Raw genomic sequence first — 22750 nt, forward strand, 5'->3', positions numbered from 1 at the left:
TGTCTCCTTGGCTGTCTGTGTGTCCTCACAGCTCCTTCCAACGGCAGCATCTGCTCTACTCACCCCTTCAGTCCTAAAAAACAGAATGAAATGTTTTGTGACACGAGTGTATTGCTGTAGTCTTGGTTATCTGTTTATATCATAATGCCATAGAAACGTGTGGCACTCAATGTAGGCTGTAATTGGCAGGGCTCCACCCTGAGGACTTTGGAATTTTAATTAGATACAAAGAATGGCCAAGGGTGAAGGAAGGGAGACAGCAGGGTGAAGGTCACAGCAGTGCAGGATCATAAGCTACACTTGTTAGTAATGCATGTGTCATTAATTGATATTTTTTAATTATCCTGAATGTGTTAGCTGCATGATCATAGAATCAAAGAATGACCTGGGATGAAAAGGACCGCACTGATCATCTAGTTTTGATCCCCCTGCTATGTGCAGGGTTGCCAACCACCAGACCAGGCTGCCCAGAGCCACATCCAGCCTGGCCTTGAATGCCTCCAGGGATTGGGCATCCACAACCTCCCAGGCAACCTGTTCCAGTGAGTCACCACCCTCTGTGTGAAAAACTTCCTCCTAATATCTAACCTAAAACTCCCCTGTCTCAGTTTAAAACCATTCCCCCTTATCCTATCACTATCCACCCATGTAAACAGCCGTTCCCCCTCCTGTTTATATGCTCTCTTCAAGTACTGGAAGGCCATAATGAGGTCTTCCCAGAGCCTTCTCTTCTCCAAGCTAAAAAAGCTCAGTTCCCTCAACCTTTCCTGATAGGAGAGGTGCTCCAGCCTGCTCCAAGAGCTCTACATCCTTCCTGTACTGGGGACTCCAGTCTGGACATAGTACTGCAGATAGGGCCTCACAAGAGGCGAGTAGAGGGGGATGATTACCTCCCTCTCCCTGCTGGCCACCCCTTTTTTAATGTAGCCCAGAATGTTGGCCTTCCGGGCTGCAAGCGCACACTGCTAGCTCATGTCCAGCTTCTCGTCCACCAGGACCCCCAAGTCCTTCTTGGGGCTGCTCTCAAGGACATCTTCCCCCAGTCTGTATAAATATCTGGGACTGCCCCAACCCAAGTGCAGCACCCTGCATTTGGCCTTAGTGAACCTCATTAATTCTCTCGCTTTCCTTAGTTATCTACCCATCACCAAGTTGGCTTTTTTTTACAGTTTTTAGAGGCTTTCATGGACAGAACTATTTCTTCCTGATCCATTTTTCACTGCACAAAGCTGTGGTGTACAGCTCAGGTTCAGAGCCACAGGCCTTGCAAGAAGCCAGCCTTCGGTTAGAGGCTCACTTCCCTCAAGAAATGATTTCAACGCAGGCTGGTCACAGCTGATGGAATTTGGAGTGAACAGACAGCAAGCATCCAAGTTCAGCAGATAGCTTGGTTGCTGGAGGACAAGTGGATGTCATTAAGAACCACGGAGATGGAAGCCATGAATGGCTGAGCCTTCTTACCTCATTTGTAATACCTTCTTTCGCAAGGTATTTACAAGGCAATGCCCTGACCTGTAGCACCCAAGAGGCCTCAAAAAAACTCCACACCATAATGCAAATGAACAGTTCCACCAGGCAATTACTTTTTTGTGGCACAGCCATTCCACAGGGCAGTACATAATTAAGCAAAGCAGAACGAAACTTTACCTGAGGATCTTCAGTGTCCCAACTTTCAGAAATCACAGGGAAAGATGCACATTTCCAACATGCTGTCTCTGCTACTGTAGCCTCCAGTCATCAGTAGCAGCTTCTTGCAGAGTGGGTGATGGCTGTTGTGCAAAGTACCTGCAGTTGTTTGCTTGGAGGAAGAGCATGGAGCTGGCACACCAGAGTACCACATACGACAGGAAAGCCAAAAAATGTGCTGATTCCATGCCTCTCGGATTATAGCATAAAGCTGCCTGTCTTAAGGGTGGTACTCCTTTACTTAGCGACACCAAATGTTGCTTCTCTCTGTAGGGATAATATCTAAAAAAAAAAAGAAACAACTACAACAAGAAACAAGTAAACAAAAAACACATTAAAAAACCAACGTACTACAGAGATTACTCCATGCCCCAGATATCCATGAGAGCACCTTTACCTGAAACAATCTCACTGATCCCACATGTTCAGCTACAACATGAAATACTCAAAGCTCAGAATGCAACAGACCCCTCGGAATCAGCATGCTATCTTTTGCTGTTTCTGCAGTGTTCAATTCTGGAAATCATCTAATCTCTGAATACACACACTCCACAAGAATTACCATGATTCTCATTAATATAGACCACTTAATCTTTTTTTTTCCCCCTGCCAAAATCTCTGCAAGAGTGCCACAACATTTGCACATGGGAAGTGAGTAAGAAAAGGCAATCCTCAAAGCCAGGCAAACAAACTGTATTTCAGGAATTGCTTAGCAGAACTGCCTTAGCATCACCTGGCATGAGCTTTGTACAAGCCCCAGTCCTCACACTGAGGAAAAAATGTGCAGTTGCTCAACACATGGCGCCAGTTATCAATGATCTGGGTGAAACTGTCTTAGGAGTCTAAAATTGAAAAATATGACAGAGGCTGTGAAAGGTGTTCTCAGAGCCTATCCTTTCTCCACATAGCTCCCCTTTAATGATTTAGGCTAGCTCGCAACATGCTTCTGATAGAAGCAAGAGATTGCGAAATTACTGTCTAGAAAAGTTTTAAAATAGTAGAAACATACTTCAACATTAGATTCTAAAAAGTGTTTGTGAAAACCATAGCACAGGGGAAGTGACACTGCACCATTCAGCCATTCAGAAACAAAAGTCCACTTGGCCTGTGTCCCAGGGAGGCCAACTCTCACCCAAGAAAAACCAGGATCTCTCAAAGCAGTTAGTCTCAGATGTTACCAAAGCAAGAGAAAATCTTCAGTGGGAAACACTGACTTTTATGAAAGGCTGAAAAATATCCTTTTCCCTGAAGACATTTAGCTATGAAATTTCAGTGCTGCATATCGAGCCACCTCTATAAAGTATGTTGTTGCCCATTTTGCTACTCCCTTCAAAAGCAGAGAGCCTTTTGAGAGGTGTGGGCATCTTCAGCGTGTTGTTTGTAGTTTACTTTAGGATAGCCTTTGTTTTAAATGCAGTTTTTGGTCAAATTCCATTGCATTTGGTGAAGAATCCTTCCTTTTTCTGCTGCAAGAGATGATTTGTAGCATACCAGATTCCAGAGACCACCAGAAGTCACTTAGAAAAGGTGACGTGAGAGAGTATTCTGTGATTTCTTTAACAGTTTTAAACTGCTGCAAACGTTATGATATATTCAAAGACATAATAAAAGAGTTGACTTCCAAAGTGGATTTTTTAAGAAGATTTATTTTAAGTGATTTCATGATGAAACATGGTCTTAAACAAAATAGAGATCAGTAGGAAAATAAAATTATACACAGAAATCTTTTCCCCAAATGTTTTTGAATAGCAGGAAATACAACAGAGCAGTTCCTGTATTCAACTGAGTAGATAATTATGCATATCTGTGAGCAGTAAAACCTTACAGTACAATCCTTGAAGCCAGGCACAACAAAATGCCTGTCATACTCTCAACACATTTCGCAACCACTCTCCCTATCTCAAAGAAAAAAAGTAGAATGTGCTGCAATGTAAATAAAGGACATACACCATCTTAATGCTCGAAGCACATTTTCCCCATTTAGTGCTTTGTGAAAGATACATACCAAATTCAGATGAAACAAATCAGCTTGTAGAAAGATAGAAAACCTTGGTATTGTATTTGATATACAGTCTTGTGAACACTTAACTGAAACGTATGGAAAAGATTAAAAAATACACCACGTGTTCTACTTAAAGCTTAGAAATAAATATGCACTCTATATTCTCAGTGCCTGAAATTCTTTAAAAACAAAGAACTTGGTATAAAATTATATCAAGTAATCATCAAAAATGAGGGAGATGCACCTATATACCTGTTAGATTCTGGATGCCTGCATCCCCCACTACAAAAACTTGTAAAACCGTATGCACTTTCAAACATGCTAAACAATCCAAACCATAGCCTAGCAAGGGCACAAATACTGACTGACCCAGGGCTACCAGTACTCTACACCACATCCCTCAGGAATTGCTTTTTCTACAAAGAATTCCCCTTCCATACTGTACCAGCCCTTACAAGTATAAATGCTCAGTCACCGATACAAAAAGTAGCCTTGCTCATCAGAATTTGTGGATGCCCTCAAGGCTATGTCATTCAAAGGAAAAAAAAGCATCTTCCTAAGACGACATATTTACTTAGTATTATTATAATTATTCTTCCTCCCTGCAATGTGGATAATAAACAGCAGTCTCCTGAGTGTTGCAGACTCATTGCAGAAAAATGTCCTGCTCTATGGAACTACTGACTCACTATGTTCCAACATCCTAAATATCTTCTATAAGAAACTCGTCACCTCAGTTACAATACTGAAGAAGAAAACTTGTAAGGATTTCTTTCTTTGATTTTTATATCTGACTTGGATATCCAGTAGTTTTGGCTTTTTTGTTGTTGTTGTTGGTTTTTTTTGGTTTTTTTTTTTTTCCTTGTAAAGAACCATGTCTGCTTTTAAGTAGAGGACCAGGCCCAGAGATTCTTCTTGTCCTCTTATTTGTTCTTTTTTTCTGATAATATCACTAAACTGTGAATGAACTCAAGACCTGCATCACCTTGGCCAAAGCTAACAAGATAACTGAGAATATTTTTATTATCTTAAATAAACTAGAAACTTCACATCACTCCTGAAATGACAACCAAACATAAAAAACCCTCTTTGTAGAAATTCATGGTTCTTAAACAACCGTAACACAAGGCTCAACCATTAAGGGAAATAAAAATAAAAATAACTAACATTTTCATAGAGATAAATGATCAAATGATGGTTTGACCCATCATATTTAAAAAGGAAAGGTACCTTTACCAGTGATGATTTAACTTCTTAACCGATACTATTTCTCTTGCCAAATGTGGCCAGTAATAAGTACAATAATTATTTGTAAAAACAATTAAGGAGGACTTATTTTATTTAGAAAAATCTTATTTTTTTGATAGCGGTCCAAATAAATAAATAAATAAACAAACTAAGAAAAACACAGTAAATATTTTTCTGATTGCATGCATTACATTTTCAAAACCTAAAATAGTTAGCCAAAACACATCTTCTAGTGTTGTAACAATAATCTATTTCATGATGAACAGTCATTTTTCCTGGGTACATTATCATAGCCTAATTTTTAAGCTAAAAGTATCCCCTTTTATACGTCCAGTGGTCAGCACAGCTCACTGTCCCACCTCCTCTTTGCAAAGCCTTTTCCTGTCCCTACTTCTTTCGGTTGTTTTCACTCAAGAACGGCTTTGTGGCTCCATTTTTTATGTTGTACTTGCTGCGTGGAACTGCCATATTTTATCATTTACTGCACCTACAATTACTTTCCTTCCCCAGCATTAGTTATGAGGCTTCAGAGATTGCTTAATTATACAGTAATCTTTTCAAAATTTACTCAGCTGCAATTTCTGACTGTAGTCAGCGTGGCCATTAAATCAGATGTCTCAGCAAAGCTGTCTTTCATTGACCACATTTACACAGTTACAAATATTTCTAACTATCAAATTGTAATGCTCCTGATCTAAAATGAGAGCTTTTCAGTAGTTGACAGAGTAGGTGAGGAGCTGCTTGTATCACAAGCAATGGAAACATGAAATATCTTAAGGATGAAACCAGTTGAAGGGCAGTATGACAAAGCCTTCATTTGTGGAAGGCACAGATTTTATTACAAGAAATAATCCCTGCTGCCATGATCTCTGGATCCGTACTCACCTGTGTCCCTGTGAGGGCTCTTCCACCCAACAGCATGAATCAGACCACAGGAGTGGGGCATTTCTGGTGATAGAATACATTGCTAGAAAAAACTACTGCCTCATAATGAACTCCATAAACCCAAAGTCAAAAGACGTTTGACACTTAGATATGTAATCAACTCTCTGGTTTCCAAAAAAGCATGACTTGGATGAAGGACTTGAAGATATTCTAAGTAAATGTATGGACAGTGCTAAACTGGGAGGAGCTGTTGACTCCCTCAAGGGCAGAAGTTTTGCAGAGAGATCTTGGCACATCAGAGGGCTGGGGAATCACCAACAGTGTGAAGGTTCAACAAGATCATGTCCTGGATTTTGCAGCTGGGATGGGGCAACCCTGGATACACGTACAGATGGGGGGACAAGAGCTGAAGAGCTGCTCCACAGAAAAGGATCTGGGGGTGCTGGCTGATGGCAGGTGATGGCAGCAGTGTGCCTGGAGCCAAAATGGCCAACCACTTCTGGGGGGCACCCAGCCCAGCGCTGCCACTGGGCAGGGGAAGGGGCCTGTCCTCTCTGCTCTGTGCTGTGCAGCCACACCTCCAAGACTGGGTGCGGGTTTGGGTGCCACAGTACTAAAAGGAAATAAGACTATCAGCATCAGAAAGGCAACAAGGATGGGGAAGGGTCTGAGGGCAAGGTGCGTGAGAAGCAGCTGAGGTCCATTGGCTTATTCAGCCCAGAGCAGAGGAGCTGAGGGGAGCCTCACGGCAGCTGCATCTCCTCACAGGGAACGGAGGGCCAGCACTGATCTCCTCTCCCTGGTGACAATGACAGGGCCCAAGGAAAATGACATGGAGCTGTGTCAGGGGAGGGTCAGCTGGGGGTTAGGGAAAGGTCCTGCCCCAGAGGGTGGTGGGCACGGAACAAGCTGCCCAGGGCAGCGGGCATGGCCCTGAGCTGCCTGAGCTCAGGATGTGTTTGGACAGTGCGCTCAGACATGGGGTTTGACTTCTGGACGATGCTGTGTGGAGCCAGGGGTTGGACTCCATGGTCCTTGTGGGTCCCTTCCAACACAGGAGATTCTGTGATTCTGTATATGGTGTTAAGAGATCTTTTTTCTTCAGTCATTCATGATGTGAGAGGAACTATGATCCCACCAACAATTTGGACTGAAGGGGGCTGGCTGTTCATGCAAGGAGACTAATCTAATTCTGGATGGAAAAATAAAACACCACCATAATCTCACTCTGCAACTCTGATACAGTTGCAGTCAAATGCTGGCTACCTGCACTGTCTCAGAGTGATGTAGGATTAAGTGCAAAAGGGAGAGGACAGCCAGCTTTTTGAAAGCAACCTAACATAAAGGAGATCAGCGTCCTATGGAGTTTTGTAGGTCAATACATTTAAAAACTGATTATGTTGCTATCAGCAAAAGGCTGTTAAATTAGTGGAACAGTATACCTCCTGAATGCTTAGTAAAAGCCCTCTATGTAAGACAGGGCTTTTCTAGCAGGGGCTGATAGATACATTTTTGGAAGGTTTTGTTTCTGTTTTTTTGTTTTTGTTTTTGTTTTTGTTTTTTTTAAGGAAAAAAACAATTTTCATTATTTGTTAGTTTACTTTGTTTGTTTTTTAAGAAATGAAGGTCTGGAGGAAACATAGCTTGGCTCCCTTTCACCTTCACCATGTCTTTAAGAGATTTATAGGAATACATCTATCATTAATTTGTTCCTTACAGATTACATTTGCAATGTACTCTGACTGCATTTGGCACATAAAGGAAGTAAGTTCGAGATTCCAATTATCAGTTTAGAAGGAGACTAGTTAATGTGTGTAGTACTTCTTTCACATAGTCCTCAGGCTATGCATTTTTAATACATACAGATGCGACAGTGGGTTGTACAATTCCAGAGGAACCCTTGACTGTCATCCTTTCACATGTGGTCAGGAGAAATCTAAGTAGTGCCAAACAACTCATTACAATGCCACTGTTTTCAAAAAGAACTCTCAAATTAATCGTGAGTTTAAAACACCTTAAAATTCCTATAGCATAATGTGGCTGTGAGCAAAGCAGAGCCCTAAATGAAGTTTTAACCTAAAAAACCCCCCTTTTTTTTTTTAATAGTAAAATTACTTTAAAAGCACTAGAAATGTTTTAATAAAATTTTTTTCATAGCAATGAACATTTGAAATATTAGAAGTCCAGTACGTATGCATGAGGCTGAACTGAAAAAGCACTGTGAAGCTAATGATCTATTTGAAAGAAATGCAAAAATTAAACCAAAACACACTGTGAAAACTGTGTTTATATGGTCAGCTTGACAATTTTGCGTATTAGTCGCATGGATCATAATAAGGCTTTAACTCTTGTTAGATTTACATGAAAGTTCTCCCCCCCAAACCACTATTTACCTAGTGTATATTTACTGTTCCTGAAAGCAATGAATTTCAACTTTACATTCTTTTCTATTGCAAAATATTTAAGCAAAAGGCTAGACTAGTCCCATAGCAGCTACTGTAATCATGCTAATAACATTTTAAAGGTTTTTTACTTGCAGTAGGTGAGCTAGTTAACCCCTAACACTTCTGCAGTTCTTTCTGGCTGCATAGTAAGGCCAAAAAAACAAACAGTTTAAGAAGCCAGGTTTGAGCAATTACTCTGAAATTTCACTTGGAGTTCAACATGCTTGCCTAAACGAGGAAGAGATGAGAAGGGAAAATGAGAGCAATAGTTGAGTATTATTATTTCAAGGTTAACTGTAACACTTTTAAGGTTAAGTTTATAATCTTACGACTGGAGATCATACTTATTAATACCCATTAGTGCTAACAAGAATAAATTATCCCCCTGAGCCCTGCAAAAAAAATCAGCGGCAAGAGAAATGTAACTGGTAGTATAATTGAATACAAATATGTTTCAGTTGCTGAAAGTAATTAACTTGCTTTATGCTATAGGTAAGGAAGTTACACAGGTTATTCAAACACAGATTCAAATACAGATTCCCCTTTTATGAATGATTGCCTCAGTCCACAGACAGTGTACTTGCAGATATCTCCATAAACCTCTAGCAGTTCACACTGGAATAACTCAGTTAACATCTGCAACAAGCCCTGCTGTGACTGCATTTAGTAACCAGATGATACTGCTGCTAATGCTTCTGAAGGAAGCTTTTGTTGTTGTTGAGACTTAAAAAAAAAATAAAAAATAAAAAGGAAGCCTCAAAACTATTTTCTTTCCTATAATTTTAAAATAAGCAAAATGCCAGTCTGCTGCTCTGGCAGTTCATCTCATGCCAGAAACTTCATCTGATGTGCTGCCAGCACATTGCTGCCTCAACTTTTAGTTTCCCTGAAGATTACAGGGAATGCAGCATAAATAGATATATTTCACCCTAGATGCTCTCTAAACAACATTATCACCTTTTTATGATAGGTTCACAACACAGACAAACACAATTATTTTAAAAGAAAAAAAAAAAAAAAAAAGAAAGGAGGGCAAATATTTGATGAATACCAAAGAAAAACAGCAGGACAGCAGGGTGGGGAAAAGGTTTGTTTCCAATCAGCAGAACTGTGTTAAATTGGATTTTATTTTGGACTGAAAGAATACTTTCAATAGATAACCTGCAACTTGCTGGTGGTGCTATCTACGTAACAGACGGCACTCTCCTACCTGCTGTGACCGAAAGCTGATGTGTACTTCTTGCAGATTCTGTACTGCTTGCTCCAGTAGGCACAACACTGCATCTGCTCAATGATTATGAGCTTTCCCAGTGTATTCAGGAGCATTCTGGCTAAGCTAATGAAAGGTAGCACCAAGCACACAAGGAATACCTCGGCTTGCTGGAGGCTGAACTTGGCACGAGCATACCCCAGAGGAAGGTTGGCATGGTCCTTGGGGTGCTGGGTGCCACACAGCAGGCAAGGGCCTGCCACATGCTTTTTGGCTAGCAATACATGGCCCAGCTTTCCAAGCAAGCAGAGTACCTCATGGGCACCTCACTTCAACTTTTGTGGGTGCTTCTCCAGCCTGACTTCCTGCCTGATGGAGATGCTGTAGGTGAAGCCCGCACAAATTTTCATCACACAGTAGCTGAAGGGAATCTTTTGCTTACTTCCTGAAGACAAGCTTTTTTCCTCCCTATGCGGAAAGCTTCTTAGCACTATGCAGAATCTCTGAGGAGACACGAGGCTTTCAGAAATGCTTTTTCACTTTTCTCCATTCTGGACCCTTGTGCCTGCCACAGGACTGCATAACTAAAGCACCCTGGTCACCAGCTATAGCCATCTGGAGGACATGGAAGTTGGCTTCCGCATGGGATGTGTTCAATGGAAACGGCTTCCCACACTGAAAGAAGAAATTCCACTCAGCAACCAAGAGATGTGGGGATCTCAGAGAGCCCAGACTTCATTTTCCATACATCTTCCCTACTAATTTCTTCAGCAAGAACACTGCCTATATCATCACATATAGCACATGGTGTGCTTGAGGCAGCATGGGTAGCTGTACTTGGGCAACTAACTTCTCACTTTCAAATTACATTTCTTGAGAGTACTCCAGGCAATGCTGGCAGCAAAAGAGCGAGAAGCAGCTTCTCCTCGGTCTCTCCAGGTCTTAACGCTACATGGATTCCAGACTTTTTTTACAGCTGCTGCAATGGTGATCCTGTCACATCTTTACAGTATAATGGATCGTCGTGACTACTTTCAGTTGTGTATGTCTAAATACTGAACATACGTGTGCAGAAAATATATTTAAATAAAAACTGACAAGATGCATTTATTGTTCTTGATTTGTACAAAAGCATAATTTAAAGGCAGAGTAGTATAAACTTACTTTGTGCCAAATATTATAAGTTTTCATTCCAAAGAGTTTCTGGTTCAGAACTTCTAGATACAGTTTCCACCTGGGAAATCTCTTTTTTAGACCACAGATAACACAGTACTGTAAAAACAAAATTCTTCAGTCCTTCAACCAAGCAAAAGTTGTGTTCTGCTTTGAGTTCTGGAGTTCTAGCTACTCAGTGAATGGATCACAGGAAACACAAGCAATGCTGGAGTGACCTGCCTACTGCTCATCTGCACTCTGAACAAAGATACACATTAGCATCTGTGACATGCAATTTTAGCAAAGATTGATAAATATATGTCTAAAAGTAGAAAGACATGATTGGATTTCTCTTTGCTATTTCATGCCAGCCAGAAGTAGTGCAAGAAAGCCTATGTTACTTGGCTAATGGAGTCCCAAATGTCACGCAGAAGCTCAATTATTCCTGAAATCAAAGAAGGCTTTCACTCTGATTTTGCAACTGGGTTTTCCTTTGCACGTGTAATGTTTGCTCAGGAAGCCTGAAGGGTTTCCTCAGTCTTTGCTGCCTGGCTGCACATAGATTTCTGACTTGGAGGGCGGAACAGCAGTCTTTGCTGATAACACCTCTACTGACGTTCACATCCATGGAAAAACATTTCCCCAGGACCAAGCAGGATACTTCCCTGAGATGCCTTTTCAAGAGTCTCCAAAGCAGAAAAGTTAAGTTTACCTCAGAGGCTACTTTTCTCACAAAACAGCGTGCTGAGCTTCGATGCTATCACGAGTGCTAGCACAAAACTAGATTCATGTTCTTGTCATCCAGTATCCAAGTGCAACTTCCTGGTATTTAAAAAAATGTGGATGCACTGTGTAGCAGCAGCTCCACAAGAAAGGGTGCGCAGCTGTATTAGTGTTCCACAAAACCATCTGGAGGGAAGTACCAAAAATAGATGCAAGCAAGCCTTGTGTATTTCAGCAAAATTAAGCATAAAGAAATTGGTGTCCATGCAGTGATTGATAGGCTATAAAAACTCTTTCAAATAACATTTGATAATAAAACTATTTATCAGTGAAAATGCAAGAAAACTGTCAGTGAAAATGCAAGACTAAGGAACAGTTTACATCTTGTGGGAGTTCACTGATATGCAACAGTGCCATAATGACCAGTAGCTCACCTTAAAGTAGATTACTCGTGGATTTCCACATAAGCTAGTGTTCTGTGGTGCTGTACAAATAAAAAGTTGTGGGGACCATATGAAATGTCTGTACTAAACTCCACTGCATTAAGTAATCCAATGCATGAAAAAATGATCCAGCTGCATTTAAAATAAATGCATATTACAATATCACATATAGTATTATAAAATTATTACTTATGTGCACAGTCCTGATATCTATAGACATGGCACCGTGAAGAAAGCCTGGTTCCTAAGTGTTTTTATAGATACTTGATAGTGATGCAGTTTGCTGTCAGTCAGATCATAATGTCCCTTCAACTTTGGTACATTCAGTGCAAAATATTTCTGGGAATTTTTTACTCTTATAAAAATAAAAGGCATTTTTTTCCCTTGAGAGTGCTTAAAGAATAAACACCAGCAGAATGTCTGTTCAAGCATGGAAAATGACAAAAACAGAAAGAGCATTTTAGTTTGCTTGTTTCCTGTTTACACTCTAAGAAACATAATATAATGAACCTATAAAAATAAACAATAGTCACCGTGTTAGGACTATTTTTCCTGATATGCTGTGATAAGTTGCTAGTTTCTTCTTAAAATAGTTTCCATGCAGTATAAATCATAAAATCAGTCCTATTAAGTTATTCAATTCATTATAATAGCTCATCTTTTGTCATACACGCACTGGCAAACACATTTTCACAAACCTCCTTAATGCAAGCCATTGTTGTTTCATCCTTTGCTGACTTGGCTTCCAATTCACTTCTGCCCCAGGAACTTGAACTCTGTGGTGCACCTCATGCAGGCACTCGTAGTCTTAGGTTTAATCAAGTACTAGATATGCTGTTAGACTATATGGCATTAAGTAATGTACCTTCATGAATATATTAAAAAAAAAAAAAAGTATATTGTATGATTTTTCACTGATTTACTGGGTAGGTGAGGCCTGAATGATTTCACATTTTGACTTAAATTTTCTATTCATCAACTTTGGTGAAATCCAGTTTTCAGGTACATGTCAGTTTTGCAGTAGCCAGGCTGACCACAACATGGGATCACACATTCCTTGTTTGCTCACAACAAAACATAGGAACTTTGATTATCCTGAAAAAGCATAGATTTTAAGACTCGGCTTTCCCTGCACTTCAGGCACACTCCCGATTCATTGTAGAGAATTTGGCCACTATAACAATGTTTTTTAATTGCTTCATAAGCTCTTTCATGGAACTTCATTATCAGAATGGCAATCTGAAATCCAATAGAAATGTTCATTTATTCTTTGAGAAGTCAGATCCACAAAAGTTCAAAGAGCTGGGCACTGTGGTTTGTGTATCATTCAAGTCCAAAAGTACTTGTCTCTTCTACTGCAGTCAACAGTTTTTCATACAGCATAGAGAATGATGGATAAGGGGGAAGGTCCAGACGATTGAAACAAGTGTGAGCCCTGAGGGGAAAAGGCGGAGGTAAATAAGTATATTATTTTAAACAAAAGAAATTAGGCAGACAGATATGCGCTTCTGTATAGATGGCCAGTGTTCTTTCAGAAGATTTTGTTCTCTCAAATGATGTTTTCCAACTGAACAAGTAGTGAAGTTTAATGTACATTTCTCTGATTATAATAAGCCAATAAGATGCATTCATTAAGGCACTCAGAAACATACAGCTCAAAAGACATGGGATAAATTCTACCCCCCATTAAATGTGCATGAGACAAGAATGCTGTAACATGATACAATTCAAGCAGTCTGTCACGAAGCCTTGGTTTTAAATGTATCTTAAAATGAGTTGTTTTTTTTTTTTAATATGTATGATAGTTGAATACTGTATTTGTAATCCATTGCAGGATGATGAATACGTATTGATGAAATATTAATCAATATGCTAGATATTCAAGGAAACAATCCCACAGTAATTAAAGACAGATAAATAGGACACTCTTCCTTGCACATTTCCTCAGCATGGACTGTGTTTCTGGGAAGATGTTGTAAATCAGCACAAGCATATCTGTGTATCTGATCCAGCAAGTCAATGACCTTTAGAATTACTGTTTGTAATTACAAAGAACTATGTAAACAGCTATAGAACACCACTGGGCCATCTTAAAGAAAAACCACGTGGTTGGTTTCTTTTTCTGTTTCCAAAGTCCATCTTTGAACTGAATCTTGAGACCTCTTCCAAGGAATAAAAAGGGAAGCAATGTATGTTTCTTCTCTTAGTAGAATACTGGGTATCATTGCCTGACCCCAGGGCATGCCAAGGATAATACTTTCTAAAATACTACAGTGAAATAGTTCTAGTGAAATAGATAAAGCTATTAACTTGATGGCTTCTTGAGAAAAAAATAATGGGAAGCTAGAGGAGGTATCTTTTCCACTTGGAAGCTTTTTACCAAAGCCTCATTTTGGATTTATTTTAGAGGATTAAGATCATCTTGTATTTTGGCAGGTCTCTGTTTAGAAATATTTTATACTTTCATGATAAAGCACATCTCACAGCTATTTAAATACAGCAAATCTGGCAAGTGACCTGCCCTTAATCTTTGTGGCCCATATTAAGTATAAATTGTAACATGAATGACAGGTCTGACCCAGATCCTTCCTCACAGAGAATGCAACTCCTCATTTAATCCAACCACTTCCAGAAATCTGTGTCTACAACAGACCTGAAATAAGCTTCCTTTAAGCCAGAAAGTGCTGCCTTCCATGGTACCAAACCTATTAACTGCTGCTTTTAAGTGGCTCTTCACTCAGGGAAGGGGGAAACTCAGCAGTCTTACAGTGTCATAAATATATCAGGTTGAGGAAAAGTATACACAGTAAAGAAGGCCATGCTGTCATTACAAACAGGTTGAAATATCAAATATGCAATCACTTTTAAAAAGTTTTTTGAATTTTGCACCCCCAAATACGGTATGCTTGAAAGTACAACGCTAGTATATGCTGCACAGTGAAGAGAACATTTCCCCAGCATGAACTCTAGAAGCCCAATAAAAATTTCTTCACTGCCATCCCACTGAGGCTCTTAGAAGAAAGCTTTCTTTGCATTTCTGTTTTGCCTTTTCAAAAACTAACTAACAGTGTATTTTTCTTTTTCTATAAAAGCTTCCACTTAGAAGAGGCTGATTTAGACCTGGCAGCAAATGGACAATTGGGGCAAGGTGTCTGGAAGGGCTTAGCAATCACAGTAAACTGTGGAAGTCTCATGCAATTTGCAGCTTAACCACATGCTTCTGCTGCTGGAAACCACTCATTAGAAGTATGGATCATGCTGTGTGGGCTGTAAAACCACAAGTTACAAAAGACATAGCATATAATTAGCAAAGGCTTAATAGCAATTTGGCATATTGTTTACATTTATTAAGAGAATTGAGTTTTATCTTAATTTTGAAGGCAATTTTGAGAACATCATCACCTACTTTGGAAAACCAAGTCATTAAAAAAGACAAAAACTTAAGATCTTGGTCTAGTGGGGGAATGTATGTGTTTCTCACCCTCACGAAAATCTTATTAAAGCTTCAGGAAGGAAGGTTATTTGATTGTTGTTTTTTTTTCCGTTCCCCTGGACAGCATTTTCCCACTCCAGCATCTCAAACCATGCAGAAACTAGATGTCCGTGTTCCCAGACTCACATTTGAGGACAACATGAAAAACATCTTGGTTCCCGAAGTCCAGATTTCCAGTTAAGCTTCACTTCATTGTAATTTGAACAGTATTAGAGTAATGAAATCATAGAATCGGAGAATGGTTTGGGTTGGAAGGGACCTTTAAAATCATCTGGTTCCAACCTTCCTGCTATAGGCAGAGATACCTCCTTCTAGACCAGGTTGCTCACAGCCCCATCCAGCCCAACCTTAAGTGCTTCCATGGTGGGGGCACTCACAACCTCACTGCGCAACCTGTTTCAGTGCCTCACCACCCTCACAGTAAAGAATTTTCTCCTAATATCTAGTCTAAATCTACCCTCTTCCAGTTTAAAGCCATTTCCCCTCATGCAGTTGCGACCTGCCATTGTCCCTCCCCAGCTTCCATGCAGGCCCCTTCAGGTATTGGAAGGCTGCTATAAGGTTTCCTCGGACCCTTCTCTTCACTAGGCTAAAGAACCCCAGAACTCTCAATCTGTCCTCATAGGGGAGGTGCTCCAGCCCTCTGATCATCTTTGTGGCCCTCCTCTGGACCTGCTTCAGCAGCTCCATGTCCTCCTTGTGCCAGGGGCTTCAGAACTGGATGCAGTACTCCAGGTTGGTCTCAAGAGAGCAAAGTAAAGAGGCAGAATCACCTTCCTCCACCTGCTGGTCACAATTCTCATGATGCAACCCAGCATACAGCTGGCCTTCTGGGCTGCAGGCGCACATTGCCAGCTCATGTTGAATCTTTCAGCAACCGACAGTCCCAAATCCTTCTCCTCAGGGCTGCTCTCAAGCCATTCTCAGCCCAGCCTGTATCTGTGTATAACTTAGGGCCAAAGATGATGAAGGGCCTGGAGCACCTCCCCTGTGAGGAAAGGCTGAGTAACCTTGATCTGTTCAGCCTGGGGAAGAGAAGACTGAGCAAGGATCTGGTAAATGCTTATAAATATCTAAAGGGAAGTGAGAGGCAAACAGATGAGGGCAGGCTCTTCTTGGTAGTGTGTAGTGATAGGACAAGGAATAATGGCCTAAAACTTGAACACAGGAAGTTCCATACTAACATGTGGAAGAACTTTACAGTAAGGGTGATGGAGCACTGGAACAGGCTGCCCAAAGAGGATGTCGAACCTCCCTCTATAGAGCTATTCAAGATCCGGCGGGACCCCTACATATGCAATTTACTGCAGGGTACCTGCTTCAGCAGGGGATTGGACTCAATGATCTCTTGAGGTCCCTTCCAAACGCTGAGATTCTGTGAACCTGATATGCCTCACAGAAATCTCACTATTTTGATCCAGCAGAACTGATTACACAGCAATCAGAAAAGTGTAAATTACATAAACATCAAATGAATAGTTTTGTGTCTGTATTCACAGCTCTTAGACTACAGTCACATACCTACATAACTGTATCAGTTGTCTTCTGTGTCTCAAAATAAGGAAGAGATAGGGACGGCTATTTTTGTGTGCTTTTAGCTGTGTTGTACTTCTTTTAGATATAGAAGAAAAAAAAATCCACTGACCTGTTGAACGCTAGCTTTTGCCACCCTCATGCCAAGCATTACCTGAGTTTACAAGCACTCCCATTGAAATCAAAAGGGCAATTTGCAAGGTGTAACAATGCATTTGTTACCTGAGAATCAGCAAGAGTCAAGGAGTCCCAGTGTAGCATTCTCAGCAAATCCAGTAGCATGTTTACAAACAGGGCTTATTTGGAAACCTCTTCTAAGTTCACTATTCAGGGTCACTCTTAACAATGTCTTACCTTCCAGCCAGTACTACTTGGTGTTTGCACACTAAGTCCCTGAAGTTGGCAAGACTCAGGCTGAAACTAGTGAGACTTAGGCTGAAGCTAAGACTGTATGCAGGAACTAAATATTTAAAAATGCAAATACAGCTTTCTGCTGAGGGCTTAGTCCACTTAAGCATAAGCGTGGAAGACCATTTATTTTTTTATGAGACCAAAGTTCTACACATGAATGTCAGGAATTGCCAGTTCATAACAACTTAAGATGTTTGACACAGTTAACAAACAACTTGTAATGTTGGGTTATTTTAACACCCATTTTTATAAGTGTGTTAAAAGCTATTCACACAGACAGAAATAAAATTTTCCCTAAACAACAGTATCATAAGTTAAACTTCAAGTTCATGATTCTCCTAAATTCGAGGAGCTGGCACTTCCCACTTACTAGCTGAACTGAATGTAGCAGTTTATATTCTTAACAGATTGCTCCATGCTGCTCCACAGGAAGTAGTTTAATTCTTCTGTTCATTACAATTAGGACTCTGAGTAACCTTTTCGGAGGAAATTCTGATCATCCTGTTCAGGCATGTCCTGACCTTTTCTACACTGCAGTCTGTGTTTGTTAACACCAGGAATTTCAGTACTAGAGAATACAGAGATAGGCTCCTACAATTCATTTTCCTACTTAAACCTACAAGAAAAATAATTTGATTTTGAAGTCACAAATTAAAGCTTTTTCTTTTTAAATATAATTAAAACTAGTTCATAGGTCATAATAGATTATAAAGTAGGCTTATCTGACTACCAGCTATTATTAAGCTTTCAAAAGATATAGAGTATTTGTTGGACCATTTCCAGAATCTGCTTGTAAGGTAAGGTGGTAAAATGGGTTTGTTTAAAGGCCTCCTGCTATGTCGGTTGATCTCACAGTGACATCTCTGTTTCATTGACTTTAAAAGTGTGGTTTAATGGTTCTGCAGGCAGAAGCCACCCTAGAGATGTCCCTGCCTCTGACATTCAGCTGGAGGACGCATTTAAGAGTTGTTGATCAGACATACCCTTCTTGTGTTGGAAAGCCACCTTGCAACATTCAGTAAGTAATCACAAAACAAAATATAGCAAAATTAAAAATACAACTGATTATCATTCTAATATAGCTTCCCATCCAAAAAAGCATTCAAGTATAGACATCAGCTACAGTTATGTTGCCTTATCCATTCTGTGAGGGAAAAAAAAAAAAAACCAAAAAAAAAACAGATTTAAAAGAAAATGTGTGACAGTGGAATAATGAGGATGTAAGTTTTCATGTAAAGCAAAGCGTGCTTGCTTATTCACTTACAGCTTGTTTATCTGTCATTCCAGTAACTCCTATTCCAAAGTAACTCTAGTATTAACATCACTAATGCAACTTTTACACATGGTTATACCTTGGAAGGGCCGTGATCTTCCCCCACTTCTCTACGCAGAACCTTCTTGGCCCATTGCTCCCCCTTAGAGAGGCAAATCCTTCATAAGGTATGCTGGATGTGCCTGTAACAAACTGCCAGCACAAAGAAAGGATCAGATGGTGCCAGTTAGGAATTTGTGTCAGCATACTCACTGAAGTCCAAATGCTTACGTAAGAGCATTTGCAAAATAAGGAAATTTGTGAGACACAAGTAATAAATGCTACTTTAAATGCAGGATAAAGGAAAACAGGTCGTTTCCTGATAGGGCTTCAGAAGAGACAACTTTCCAGATAAATTTCCTTCAAAGGGTTCTCTCTGAAAGCCAGGATAAGGGTAATTATCCTACACAAGTACTGTAAGAGAAAACACTATTAATATCAAGTTATTTTAGCTTAGGCATAAGTCTTTTTTTTTCCCCTGCTGTTTTTATTCTTTATGAAGAGAAACTAAGAAAAAATAATCACGTAGGCTTTGTGTAAGGCCTTTTTGGCCCTGTGCATTTCAATATCATTATAAACAGCAGTAGATACTATAAGAAAAGGAATACATTTTGAAGTAAAGCGCTTAAATAGCTAAATGCTCCTTCTTTCTACTCATATGGGTAACTCAATGATCAGATGTAAATTTAAATAAGAATACAGACTGCGAGCTTCAGTCACTTAGAATTATTACAAGTTAGTATCTGATGCTGTTCAGATTACTAGCATCATCATTATTTTTGGATATCAAAATCTTAGGTAAAACTAGTTTAGCAACTAATTCTAGAGAGACAAACAATTTCTATTCAGAACAGTTGATTTCTTACCTGCAGAAGTCTTAGTCGTTGTTCATTATTGAATCTTTCCACAGCAGCCCAGAACCACCGAATTACGATGTGATTGTCATGATAACCTGTTAAAACAAGAAGATGCTCATAGCTTTAATGCTACAAAAGTATTTGAGAGAATAGTGAATAAGTCTTTCCTAATTTAGCCCTCCTCACTGTAATGCTGCATTTCTTAACCACATGCAGCAAAAGGCAGATGATAGAAAGCGCCTCCTGAAATATTTACAAATCTTAGAGAATCAATTTACAATGTCAAAAAGAAATTAAATTTCTTTTGCACGCATATCTTTCATTAATCCATCATTAATAGGAAATAGAATTCTTGAAACATTCCAACGCTTTGCCTTTTATGTATTTTAAACTGCAACATTTCTTTTGAAGTTCTCAAATCTCCCCATGCTTTTTATAGTTCTTAACAACCAGACTGCAGTCCTTGGGATTATTTCTCATCTTCTTAAAAGAAGAAAAGGTGACCCTACTAAGAATGGATAATACCATTTCTATTGGTCTCCAATGTCTGGGTGATGCTTTGGTAGCATGCTTCTGAGTACAGTATTGTCTTTGGATAATTGTGCTCTTTGATGCTGTCCAACAAAAAGGGTAAGGGGAGAGCTGCAAGGGGAAGCATTGAAGAAAACTAAAATGGACAAAATAACTTCTAATGCAAACAGAACCAGAGAAATACAGATGTTGATACTGAAGGTGTATCTCACAAGATAATACGTTAGTATCTTAGAAGCTGGGTAATTCCAAGATCCCCAGTAGTCAATGAACAAATAAAAACTGATATTACCTCCTCTGTATTCTGTATTATTTCTCCAGTCACTCAAGTCAATTTCTGCTGTTCCAGCTATAACCAGTTCCAGTTCTCTTGCATCAAATACAGACACAAGCCTTGCATCAACCACCTGTGAAAGAAAAAAGGCTCATCTCTTACTAAAACATTTATCAGGTAACATTTGTCTCATGAATAGATATAATTTTATTTTTTTGTCTTTTTAAAGGCCCAGGCTTTATTTCTGAAGCTGCAGTTTCAAACAGTTGCACTGGAGGAACACAGTGCTTGGGGCAGAAACTTACTGACAGATAATAGTGAATGAGTTCAATACATCCAATTTAATTGTTTATGATAAGGCAGGTAAGATATGAATTGAAAAGATTTGAAATACACTTCGCTGTGATATGCTGAGTATAGTATACGCTAAAAACCACAAAGCAGAAAGAGACTGCTCACTTTAGCACTGCTAATCATATAAACAATGATCAAAAAGTATCTCCCAGTTTTAAGAACCATAGAGTTTAAGTCAGTGACTAGCTCTGATTTTTGCACACACACACAGATACTGTAAGGGCACTTCTGATTATATATGCAGCAGTGTTTTGGGACTACTTATTTGGGAAAAGTATACAAGGATAAAAATATTTAGGGAGAATAAAAAAAAGTAAATTCCAGCTAAGATTTTTTTTACCTCATAGAAACCACGAACTAGACTTTCTGTCTGTTGTACAACTCCTCTCTCAATTCTCCACTTTACCATTCTTTCTATATATTCTTTCTTGTTTTTTTCTGTGACTGGAATGTTGGCACCCCCTGGCTTTAATTCCCGTTCTGTGATCTTATAAGAAAACAATCACAGCATTATTAAGATAAAAGAAATATTTACAACAATTTAAACTTTAAGTTGAATAATTTCTCAAAAGCATTAGTGAAGATTCACTTTAGCAAATTGGAATATGTGAAACAAGAGAACACAAAATAAATCTTTTTGTTTTTATTAAATTATATTTAGTATAATTTATATAGTATAATTTATATAGTATATTATATTTATATTTAGAAGAAGCTCAAAAGAAAAAAAAAATCTTTACAAAGATTAAAGTAGGAAAGTCTCTAAATATTATCCTAACAAAGGTGTTCCAACGCCTTTGAATGCTAACTCTACTGCAACTAAATTTATGGAAACTACCTCCAGCAGAGCAATCCAAAATGTTGATATTTCAGATAGTTTCCAGAAAATCTCGTTAACCAGAAACACACTTTGATAGGTAATAAAAAAAACAAAAAAATAGTAACTACTCCCAAAATTTCAACATCGTTTTCATCAAACAAAACTTCATAAAAAGAAGTTCAAATCAGCATGGAATGACAGTCATTTTTCTGTTCACATAAATGCTTATCTAGCAGTAGAACACGGAGAAGAAAGAAAAAGAATTAGGAACCTTGCATACCTGCCCAAAAACTTCTTCATTTACAGTAAATGTGAGATCCAGGATATCATGTATATCATTGTCTTTCATCCACTGCAAACTCTGGTGAAACTCCTCATCAAGATATTCCAGATCACTCAGATCACAGAGTCTAACATAAACATAAACAAAAACAAAACACACAAATACAGATGACAGCAGTAGTGTTCAGCAGCAAAATTCAAAGCAGTCCTGCAAAACAGACTGAGAGTAACGTCAGCTGTGAGAAACATGAACAGAATAAAGAAGATGCCATTTCAAATCTCTATTTATTTACCTAACAATAGCAGCTACTGTATAACTGTAAATTACGCATTAACAAGGCCCCAAAATTTATTTACTTGCTTTTCAAGCTTTAAGTGAATCCATCTCATATTTTCTGTAAAGAATATTTTGAAATTATGAAAATATATACACTGAAGAGATAAAAACTTGAAATCAGAGAAGAAACTGTAAGTTTTTAGTAACAGTCCTTTTCACTTATGGTCCTCTTGTCCCTTCACTGTGCAAAGAGCTCAATTTACATCGTCTTCTTATCACAAAAATAGCTTTTTTTTTTTCTTTAACTTCTGCCATATTTCCCCATGCCTGGTCCTTCTTTTATAAATCCAACCTGTAAGCCAACTGCCGTTGCTATCTTTAACAGTTACTTCAAGATTTGAACACATGAGCTTCTAATAGTATTTAATACTGGAGTAGCAAATTCTGCAATTCTTCTTAATTCTGGATAATAACTTGTGCTGTGAAACAGCACACTTGGGCTAATCAAATGTAAGCTGCTTTTCGTCTGTAGGGTTTCCTGCCTGCTACCATTTTTGGGCATGCAAAAAGTCAGCAAGAAGTCCTGCACTTTTTTTATTGGACGCTCAAATGTACTTGAAGTGACACCCTACAGTAACAGTCCCTATTTCAAAGCAGATTGGTTGGGCAAAATGCTCCATCTGCAGAGGTGGTTTGGATGGCTCCTAAGCTCTGAGGAAAGAAAAGATCTGTGACTGTGATGGGGACATTGCACAAAACAGGCTGCATACAAAAGTAGTCACATCATCATCTTACACTTACCTGCCCAGA

General features: G+C 39.1%; 1 protein-coding gene across 5 annotated transcripts in view; it reads right to left on the bottom strand.

Annotated features, from left to right (window-relative positions):
- Positions 1 to 10556: 10556 nt before the first annotated feature.
- Positions 10557 to 22750, bottom strand: part of HECW2 (HECT, C2 and WW domain containing E3 ubiquitin protein ligase 2) — a 149950-nt gene continuing 137756 nt past the window's right edge. For all 5 annotated transcript variants that reach the window (XM_085227670.1, XM_085227671.1, XM_085227673.1 and 2 more), the window contains 6 exons: positions 21662 to 21791; positions 20902 to 21048; positions 20226 to 20340; positions 19412 to 19497; positions 18586 to 18698; positions 10557 to 13231 (listed from right to left, as the gene is read on the bottom strand). In XM_085227670.1, coding sequence (XP_085083796.1) covers positions 13120 to 13231; positions 18586 to 18698; positions 19412 to 19497; positions 20226 to 20340; positions 20902 to 21048; positions 21662 to 21791 — 703 coding nt within the window. In that variant the 3' untranslated portion in view covers positions 10557 to 13119. The remainder of the gene's footprint in view (positions 13232 to 18585; positions 18699 to 19411; positions 19498 to 20225; positions 20341 to 20901; positions 21049 to 21661; positions 21792 to 22750) is intronic.

Source organism: Meleagris gallopavo, chromosome 7 (genome assembly GCF_905368555.1).
Source record: "Meleagris gallopavo chromosome 7, MGAL_WU_HG_1.1, whole genome shotgun sequence".
NCBI lineage: Eukaryota > Metazoa > Chordata > Aves > Galliformes > Phasianidae > Meleagris > Meleagris gallopavo.